This window comes from Quercus robur, chromosome 11, assembly GCF_932294415.1.
Source record: "Quercus robur chromosome 11, dhQueRobu3.1, whole genome shotgun sequence".
Taxonomy (NCBI): domain Eukaryota; kingdom Viridiplantae; phylum Streptophyta; class Magnoliopsida; order Fagales; family Fagaceae; genus Quercus; species Quercus robur.
The window spans coordinates 20,520,285-20,530,868 of record NC_065544.1 but is presented as its reverse complement, the minus strand read 5'-3'; the positions used below and the strand labels follow the sequence as shown (position 1 = coordinate 20,530,868).

Sequence of the window (10,584 nt, the reverse complement as noted above, 5' to 3'; positions counted from 1 at the left end):
ATGAACTTCTGGTGGAGTAAGAGGACTTGAAGTTCTAGACATTGATCTCGTTTCCATTCTTGGGTTGATGGGAGTCGATTCTACTTCTGGTATAGGTTCTTCACCTTCTATATCCAGAGCTTCTACCTCAACATCAGGCTCTTCGGTGCTCGGTCCTTCTACATCATCAATCATTTCCACCTTAGGTAAGGCATCATCAATCTTGACATTTATGGATTCCATCACAGCCTTTGTTCTCTTGTTAAACACTCTATACGCTCGACTTGTAGTAGAGTATCCAAGAAAAATACCCTCATCACTTCTTGCATCAAACTTCCCAAGATTCTCTCGATCATTTAAGATATAGCATTTACTTCCAAATACCCGGAAATACTTCACTTTAGGCTTCTTCCCATTCCATATCTCATATGCAGTCTTCTTTGTACCAACTCGAAAGAAAATCCTATTGCCAATGTGACACGAAGTGTTGACAGCTTCTCCCCAAAATTTTTGAGGTATTTGCTTGTTAAGCAACATGACTCTTGCCATCTCCTGAATCACACGATTTTTTCTCTTTACCACTCCATTTTGTTGTGGAGTTTTGGGAGCTGAAAACTCTCTTTTAATACCATTCTTCTCACAGAAGGACTCGAATCTTGCATTCTCAAATTCTCTCCCATGATCACTTCTAACTTTGGCTATCGGAATCCCCTTTTCATTTTGTAGTTTCTTGCACAGAATCTCCAACTTCTCACAAGCTTCTGATTTTTCTCTAAGGAATTCAACCCAAGTGTATCTTGAGTAGTCGTCCACAATGACCATAATGTATCTCTTCCCCCCTAGGCTTTCAGTTCTGGTGGGCCCCATTAGATCAACATGAAGTAACTCCAAGCACCGAGAGGTGGCTATCACATTTACCTTGTGATGACTTGCCTTAGTTTGCTTCCCCATTTGACATGCAACACAAACGGTCTTCTTCACTTTTCCAAACTTAGGAAGTCCCTCGACTGCTTCAAGTTTGGAGACTTTTGCTACTTGTTTGAAGTTGGCATGCCCAAATCTGTGATGCCACAGCTCCAACATATCCACCCGAGCACTTCTACACGATATTGGTGCCGTGGGAACTATTCCATAACAATTATCTGTAGTCCGATTTCCTTCCAAAACCTGAATCCCCTCTTCATTGATGATCAAACATCCTTTCTTAGAGAATTGTACCAAGAAATCGTCATCACAAATTTGAGTGATGCTCAGCAAATTCGCCTTCAGCCCTTTTATGAACAGCACATCTTTCAACAGAGGCAAACCAGGTATCTCAATGGTTCCTTTTCCTAAGACTTGAGCATGGCTTCCATCACCAAAGGTCACATAGTCACCAACTTTTTCTTTGAGTGACTTAAACAGTGACTTATCCCCTGTCATATGGTGAGAACACCCACTGTCAAGATACCACAAACATGCATTAAACACCTTCAATGAGGTATGCACAAATAGGTTCACATGTGACAGACATTCTTGACCTTCAAACACAAACTCATCATCAATTTTCATGCTTCTTTTAGATTGATTTTTCATTTTCAGATTCTCAATCATCTCACACAACATTCTATTCTTTCTTTTATATTTCTTAATCAATGATTTAGATTCAGATATGCTACTGTGTAAGACAAGATTCTGATTTTCAAGAAATTCCAGCATGTGAACAATAACTCTAGCATGTTTCTTAGTTTTTAATAACTTTACAAGATCATCAGTAAGACACCTTTCAGACATATGCATAGAGTCATTTTCACAAACACTTAAGCTACAATTCAGCATGGTATAATCCAAAACAACAATCACAACTCAGGAGTCTAGGATCACACTTAGGTAATAAAACCACAACAAGTGTACCCGCTCTGATACCAATTGAAAGTTAAAAAACGTGTACAAAACACCTTTGAACGTTTAGACCCCCAAAAAGCAACTTAACCAAATCAAGCAATATGTCAAACAACAAGTGTGCGGAAACTTAACACATGCTATAATATGAAATTGGTTAAACAACTATCTAAGCCATAACAAAATAAAACTACAGCAGATAAAATAAAGGCAAAGATAGAGAGGAAAGAAGATGCAAACACAAAGACAACACGCGATGTGTTATCGAAGAGGAAACCGAAGTCCTCGGCGAAAAACCTCTCCGCCGCCCTCCAAGCGGTAATCAATCCACTAGAAAATACAGTTGGGATACAAGGACAGCAATAGACCCTCCAAGCCTAATCTACCCAGTGCACCTAAGCCCTCCAAGCTTCTTGCTCCAATGAGGTTGCGCCGAACCTTTTTCTTTTCTAGCTTCCCGGATTCCGCTACTAGACCATAGCATCAACCAATGAAGATTGGTTTCTTCCTAACTGCTTCCCAGAAATCCAAACGACTGTCTCACAGTGATGATGATGGTAAGAACCAGGTTTGGTATAATGTCTCTCAAGGATTTGACAATGGAGAGGAAGAGAGTAAGGGAATTTGAAGAGACTCCAAGGTATAGATTGTGGGTGAAGCAATCTGGTTTTTTCTTTAGGGTTTCTCTCTCAAAATTCTCTCTGGAAGCTCTCTTTCAATCGTGGGTTAAAGGGGTATTTATACTGGAGTGGGAGAGGAATGTGAAACGTCAGGTTTTACAAAACAGGGGTGGCTCGCGGCTTGACCTCGCGGCTTGACCAAGTCGTGAGATCCAGTCGCGAGTTAACCGTATGGCCAGTTGTCCTGTTTTGTCCTGTAGTGCTCCAGCTAGCATGACTGTTCATCTTCCAGCATGCTTGGCACGTGTGCAGCTTCTGGCGGCTTGCAGCCGCGAGTCCACCCGCGAGTCCCAGCCGCGAGTCTCTGTTTTCTTGCACACTCTTGAGCAAACTTCACTCTATCTCACTCACTACCCTTACAACAAACCCACCTAAATACAGGGTTACTAAATGCTGAATTACAAGCAAATTTGGCACGGAATAAAGCCAATTAGATGGTTGAATAAATTCAACCTTACAAAGAATTTTCATTACATACTTTTTTACATCTCCTGAGTTTACGCCAAAATGGAAATAAAATTCAAGAACAATTTAGAATACATTTTTTTTTTTTTTTGTGGGAATAATTGTAATCATCCTTCGTGGCTTAGCTCGGAGCACTTTTGATCAGTTAATCTTAGAACAAACTTTGCGAATTTCACCTTGAGTACCAGACTTGAGGCCAATGTTGCTCATCTTCACCATGGACTTTCCGAACTGCACATTGAAGGCATTTGACCCAAGCAAGCTTTGAATAAAACTTCTGGTGGAGGCGTCAGTCCATAACTTTTGATCAGACTCAAGTACTCCTCGGCCAGTCCTCAAGTTGGAGAAGAAAGATGAGTCAAATCTGTTTTGGCTATCGGTGTCCAGTCCAACACGCCTTGTGGCATCACCATTTTGTGGGCAGAGTGCTCGTAATTGAGGAAGGAAACTGGGGTTGATTGTAGGATCGGCACCATTTCCAGTAGTAGTGAAATTATACAATCTGTACTGAAAGAACTGGCAAGCTGAAGTTCCAATAGTATGGCCACCTAGTCAGTAGTTAATTGAAATGAATAGAAGTTAGACGAAATGTAATAAACTAGGACACGTACTTTTTGGGTAAATCTATACTTATAATAATAAAAGACGAGGATTTGAATTGTAGTTCACTGAACTATAAAGTTCTTGACTGTAAAACACATACCTGAACATGTAGCTAGGGATATAAAAAACGATTTATTAAATGATAATGCGTTGATGCTTACCGACAAGAGTAACAAGATCTTGAGCGTTTAAACCTTTCGCTGAAAACTTTTTCTTCTGAGCATCAATGGATTCTGTAAAGCCAGGCAAATCGGTAGTTTCAGAAGCCAATGATACTCGACCATCTTTGCGTCCGGTTGGCACCTGCCAATTTGGTCCATTTGTCTACAAGAAAAATGCAAAATATGATTAATTACAGTTAAAAGCATGTAAAATATATACTGATAAATTAATCTGATGAATATATAAAAGCATGAGATCAAGTACCAGAACGACAGATTCACTAGCAGCAAGCGCAAGAATATCAGCACAAGAAACAACACCAGGGCATGCAGCTTCAAGATTGGTCTTCGCATCATCAATAACTTCATATCCTCTCAAACCAAGGTTAGGTCCGGCTGTTTTCTCAGTGCTAGGCCCATCAACAAGGACAGAAGCATCGCAACCCTGCACGAAACAGTCATGAAAGTGCATCCTTAACAATCCAGGAGCCACAGTGGGATTAGATTGGAAATGAGCTTGAACCGTTGAGCGAACAATGGATTCAGCTCGAGGGCATGATTTGGAGTAGAACCCAACACGAGTGGCTTGGCAATGCACGTAAGAAACACTCAAAGAGAGCAAGAGAAACACCAAAAGGGACGTTTGGATCAAACGTGCACTCTCCATTAATGCAATAACAGGATAAGGATCAGGAAGATAGAGATGGAGTGTGTTAAGCTAAATTGGAAGTTTGTATTTTCAAATTTGTAGCAGCTCTAAGCTTTGCTTGTCGTATTTTGAGAATGAAGGAGGACAATTAATATATTTATAGGATCATTCGAGGTTGTAAGGTTGAATTTATTCAACCATCTAATTGGCTTTATTCCGTGCCAAATTTGCTTGTAATTCAGCATTTAGTAACCCTGTATTTAGGTGGGTTTGTTCTAAGGGTAGTGAGTGAGATAGAGTGAAGTTTGCTTAAGAGTGTGCAAGAAAACAGAGACTCGAGGCTGGGACTCGCGGGTGGACTCGCGGCTGCAAGCCGCCAGAAGCAGCACACGTGTCAAGCATGCTGGAAGATGAACAGTCATGCTAGCTAGAGCACTACAGGACAAAACAGGACAACTGGCCATACGGTTAACTCGCGACTGGATCTCGCGACTTGGTCAAGCCGCGAGGTCAAGCCGCGAGCCACCCTTGTTTTGTAAAACCTGACGTTTCACATTCCTCTCCCACTCCAGTATAAATACCCCTTTAACCCACGATTGAAAGAGAGCTTCCAGAGAAAATTTTGAGAGAGAAACCCTAAAGAAAAACCAGATTGTTTCACCCACAATCTATACCTTAGAGTCTCTTCAAATTCCCCTACTCTTTTCCTCTCCATTGTCAAATCCTTGAGAGGCATTATACCAAACCTGGTTCTCACCATCATCATCTCTGTGAGACAGTCGTTTGGATTTCTGGGAAGCAGTTAGGAAGGAGCCAATCTTCATTGGTTGATGCTACGATCTAGTAGCGGAATCCGAGAAGCTAGAAAAGAAAAAGGTTCGGCGCAACCTCGTTGGAGCAAGAAGCTTGGAGGGCTTAGGTGCACTGGGTAGATTAGGCTTGGAGGGTCTATTGCTGTCCTTGTATCCCAACTGTATTTTCTAGTGGATTGATTACCGCTTGGAGGGCGGCGGAGAGGTTTTTCGCCGAGGACTTCGGTTTCCTCTTCGATAACACATCGCGTGTTGTCTTTGTGTTTGCATCTTCCTTCCTCTCTATCTTTGCCTTTATATTATCTGCTGTGGATTTTATTTTGTTATGGCTTAGATAGTTTTTAACCATTTTCATATTATAACATATGTTAAGTTTCCGCACACTAGTTGTTTGACATATTGCTTGTATTGGTTAAGTTGTAATTTGGGGGTCTAAACGTTCAAAAGTGTTTTTAGACACGTTTTTGAACTTTCATTTGGTATCAGAGCGGGTACACTGCTATTGGTTTCATTACCATTATGTGATCCTTGACTCCCTTTTGAGATGGATAGGTCTCAATCCCTAAATACACCTCCATATTTTGATGGTAGTAATTATGCTTTTTGGAAGGTTCGTATGAGAGCTTTTCTGTGTTCTATTGATGAATCTGTTTGGGATGCTGTTGAGATTGGTTGGACCAAACCTGAGGCAGCCAAATCCACATGGGATAAGGCAGCACTTGCTGCATCTAATGCTAACAGTAAAGCACTCAATGCTATTTTCTGTGGTGTGTCTCCAGATGAATTTCACAGGATTTCTCACATTACCATTGCCAAAGATGCATGGGAGATTCTGGAAACAACTTATGAAGGCACGAAGAAAGTGAAAGACACCAAGTTACAAATGCTGACCACTCGGTTTGAGGAGCTTAAAATGAGTGAGGATGAGTCTTTTGACTCTTTCTATGGGAAGCTAAATGAGGTGGTTGTCAGTAAGTTCAACTTGGGGGAGAAAACGGAGGACTCAAAAATTGTGAGGAAGATCCTTCGATCATTGCCGGAAAGTTTTCGTGCTAAAGTGACACCAATTGAAGAGAACAAGGACCTTGATGACATCAAAGTACAGGAGCTGGTTAGTTCTCTGCAGACTTATGAGATGTCGATGCCCAATCAACGGAAGAGTAAATCTCTTGCTCTAAAGACCATTAATGAGAAGGTGGAAGATCAAGACTCATCGGGAGAAGATGTGGTTGACAAAGATGTAGCCTACCTTGTCAAAAATTTCAGAAAGTTTTTGAAATTCAAAAATAATGGCAAATTTGATGATAAGAGAAAATTCCAAAGTTCTGGAAGGGAGAAGAGGGATTTCAAAAAGAAAGATGGAAAAGAATCCCAACCCACACAAGGTGTCACTTGTTTTGAATGTAACGGGCATGGACACTTTAAGAAGGAATGTCCGAATTATTTGAAATCGAAAGGCAAGGTGTATGCCACGACCTTGAGTGACTCAGATTCGTCTGACTCAGAATCTGAAGAGAGCTGTGATGGAGAAGGGAACTATTCAGCTTTTATGACTATTGCTCATGTTGAGTCTTCGGATGAGTTAAATCTGCTTGTACGAGACCTTGGAGAACATAGTGATGATGAGTCACTAGGAATTGTTGAAGAATCAGATGCTGAAGAAGATGAAAGCGCAGCAAATCTTCAAGAGAATTATAACTCACTCTTTGAGAAGTCCGGTGAGTACACTAGGGTGGCCAAGGCTGCTGTGAGAAAAATGAAGAAGGCTGAGGAGGACTACAAAAGTCTCCTAATTCGATATAGGGAGGCCAAATGTGAGATAGAAACACTGAATGGTGAGTTGTCCGAAACTTACACAAAAGTGAGATTTCTTGAGAATGAGGTTGTGCAAGCGAATGCTAAAATAGAGAGGGTCACCACCAAGAAGCTAGATGATGTTATATCATCTCAAAAGAGCTTTTCAGACAAATCCGGATTGGGATATACCGGAGGAAGTAGTTCATCTGGAAATGTCTCTAAGAAAGTGAAGTTTGTAAAGGCCAAAGATCCGGTTGTAGCTGACCTTACTGGTGAGAAGCTCGAGGTGGAGGAGAAAAAGAATGTGGTGAACCAACGGATGCTGAATTCCCGTAATCAGTCTGTGGGGAGGTCTGAATCTCGTGCTAAGTCACGTCCACGACCACAAAGAGGTCCTAGAGGAACTTATGTGTGCCATTATTGCGGACTTCAAGGGCATACTCGACCAAATTGCCAAAAGCTGAGGGCAAAGAACAGTGCAACTCCTCAAAGGTCAGGAGGACCCAGAAATGATAGGAGAATTTGGGCAGGTGATCAATCTAGAGATCAAAATAGAGATCCCGGAATGATGAACGTGATGAAGATGATTGGTGCATTCACCAACTGCTTGGAAAGCTTCTCACGAAGGTTTGAAAGCCCTAACTCCCGTACCCAATCCTATAAGGAAATCACCCCAAACGCAAGTGATGTGTGGGTGAAAAAGGGTACTCATGCATAAGCATTACAACATGTCCATGCATCAATACTTCCTATGCTTTGCGACAATGTTTGTTTGATTTGTTTGCTGTTTTTGATGTTGGTTGCTTGCTTGTCTACTTGTGAATATTTTTAATTTTGTTTTATCAATCTTTTTGTTTCTTGTGTCAAAAATCCAAAAATCACATAAAAATTAGAAAATCAAAAAGCTTGATTGACTTTGTTGAGTTTTGTCTCAAAACTTGTTTTGCCTTGTACCTTTGTGCTAATGGCTTTGTGCATTTTTGAGCATTGCTTGTTTTCATGCACTTATATCACTGTGGGAAAAATCTTGAAATCTATGTGATTGTTGTAAATAGATCTTCAAACTTGTCATGAATGATTAGTGAATGGTTATGTTGATCTTGAGACATGCATAGACTTGTGTCTATATATCTTCCCACTTTTTATTTTTGTTTTACTAAAAAGAGCTCACCAAATGTAAATCTCCAAATGAAAAGAGATATTGAGCTGCAAAAGCCTGTCGCACATTCTAGTATTTGACTAGGAAAAAGGGTAAGCGACCTTATATTAAAGTGAATGTTTATTCAAAAAGGCCAAAGGCCTGTTCTCTAAAGTGAAATGTCATATATCACTCTCATAATGAGAGATGATTGCCTCAAAAGATCAAAAAGATCAAATGTTATGATTGAAAGAGGAGTCAAATGATAAGCTCCAAGTTCTGATTATCAAGTTGTGTGGGAGGTCATATATACATATTTCTATAATTGAGATGGGTCACATGATCTAGTGCTAATTGTGTATGCCTTGGTTGAATTGATCGTTGAAGCTTCACATTAGACAAAGGACTATCTCATTATTGATATCCACACACAACACACAAGTTTATGTTCAATAAATGCCATATTCATTTGTGTGATTGTACTTGATGAAATGTGTTTTCACATGCTCAATCTTTGTTAACTCAAGCACAAAAAGATTTTTGAGTGTTTTAGGTGTTTTTGGAAAGTATTTTGTTAAAAATCTGAAAATTTCAAAAATCCAGTTTTGCCCTGTTTTGGCGGCTTAGTCGCGGGTATGTCAAGTCGCGAGACTCAGTCGCATCTTCGCTGGTCATTTTTGGCGACTTGTTCACGAGTGGAAGGTCCAGTCGCGAGGTTCACTTAGAGATTTTCGCGGCTCAGCTCGCGACTCACTCGCGGGTAGACCTTCCAGTCGCGAAAAACACTTAGAAAAATTTTTCAACTTTTTGTCCTTGAGTGTTTTGGCGGCTTGATCTGGCGACTTTTTGGCGACTCGTTCCAGTCGCGAAAATCGCGTGTTTTGGATAAACAGGGGCAGTTTTTAAACTTTTTATTTTTCCCTCGATCTTTTTGTGACTGTTCATTGTCTTTCTCATCTGCTCTTACACATTGTCACCGTGCCTCCATTTTCGATCTCCAATACTTGTCTCTTTTCAGCTCAAAATCGTTGACTAACAGGTATGGTTTTCTGTCCTGCACTCTATTTTACTTGTTGTTATGGTTTTCCCTCTGGTTTATTCACATTTGATTGTGATTTTGTGATGGGTTTTTAGCTCAACTATTATTCTTTGTTCTTGCTTCGCTTGGATGCTTGTGTTTCTGTTTTTGAGCTAGTTTATGGTGGTGGTTGTGTTCTTCATCATGTGCTTAGCTAGGGTTAGCTATTTTTGTCTGATCTGCTGTTGATATCATGTTTCACTATGATCCTGTGTGGTATCATGTTGATGTGTTGTTGAATTTGGTCCTTTTCCAGCTGATTATGTGGTTCTATTTGGTCTCCCTATACTGTGTAGTTCAAATTTGGGCCATTGGTGTCCCTCATTGCTATTTTCTCACCATTCTCATCCAGCTATTAGGGTTTCTTCATTGTCCCTAACATTCCACTAACCCACTGCTAATTTAGTTTGTTGGATTGTGTTCTGTCATTTCCTTTGTTCATAATGCAGACTAGTCATGTCGCCTTTCAAGAAAGCTGCTGTGAAAGGAGGTAGTTCCAAAGGGAAGGAACCAGTAATTGATGTTGATGATTATCCACCTCAGCCAAAAGGGACTCGCTCTTCATCAAGGAGATTCGATCCCAACAAGTTCAGATCTTATGCAGCCTATCAGTCATATGAGAATTTCTTTCTACATGCCACACCATTACTAGAAAGAGCTTTGGATCAGTCCTCACTTCATGACACTGACATTCCGAAATGGTTTGCTCACAAGGATTGGAATTACCTTCTATCTGATCCGGATGACGTGTATGAAGAGTTAGTAAAAGAATTTTATGCTAACGCAATTGTGGAAGGAGATGAACTTAAGTGCTGGGTTCGGAACAAGAGCTTTTCTGTCTCTCCTACATATCTGGCAGAAATTCTTCACATCAACAGACCCATTTTCCGACATTCACCGGTCTATGATGATCTCTGTCCTGATGAGGAGCTTCTCAAAGAAAGTCTTGGTCAAGACTTGGAGTTCTCACCCAATGGCAAATCCATCAGTGTTTCCTCCCTTTCTCCAAAGCTGAGAGTGCTTACAATTGTGATGTTTCACAATTTGTACCCTCTATCAAGCACTGGGTATATGAACCTCGGACGTGCTTTGTTTCTTCATGATCTAATCTCTGACGTGGAAATAGACATCTGTGCTCATATATTTCATGTTCTGCGCAAAACGGTTCTTCGAAATGAGTCTCGGATATGTGTTCCTTTCTGCAGTCTCATTTCACGGATCTTGAAGCTAAAGGGAATTTATCCAACGGCTGATGAAACTCCTCTCTCCAAACCAAGTCCAATCAACATGCGTACATTCAATGCAAGCGTTGGACATAGTCGGAAGAGAGCCAAACCAGAA

The 10,584-nt window shown here is 40.7% G+C and overlaps 1 protein-coding gene across 1 annotated transcript; it reads right to left on the bottom strand.

Moving 5' to 3' along the window:
- Positions 1-3,111: 3,111 nt before the first annotated feature.
- On the bottom strand, positions 3,112-4,531 carry LOC126705547 (cationic peroxidase 2-like). Its single transcript, XM_050404602.1, has 3 exons — positions 4,035-4,531; positions 3,770-3,932; positions 3,112-3,553 (listed from the first exon to the last, which is right to left on the bottom strand). Exons 1-3 carry the CDS (start codon positions 4,434-4,436, stop codon positions 3,147-3,149), a joined length of 972 nt encoding a protein of 323 aa, XP_050260559.1. The 5' UTR covers positions 4,437-4,531; the 3' UTR covers positions 3,112-3,146.
- Between the last annotated feature and the right edge of the window lie 6,053 nt (positions 4,532-10,584).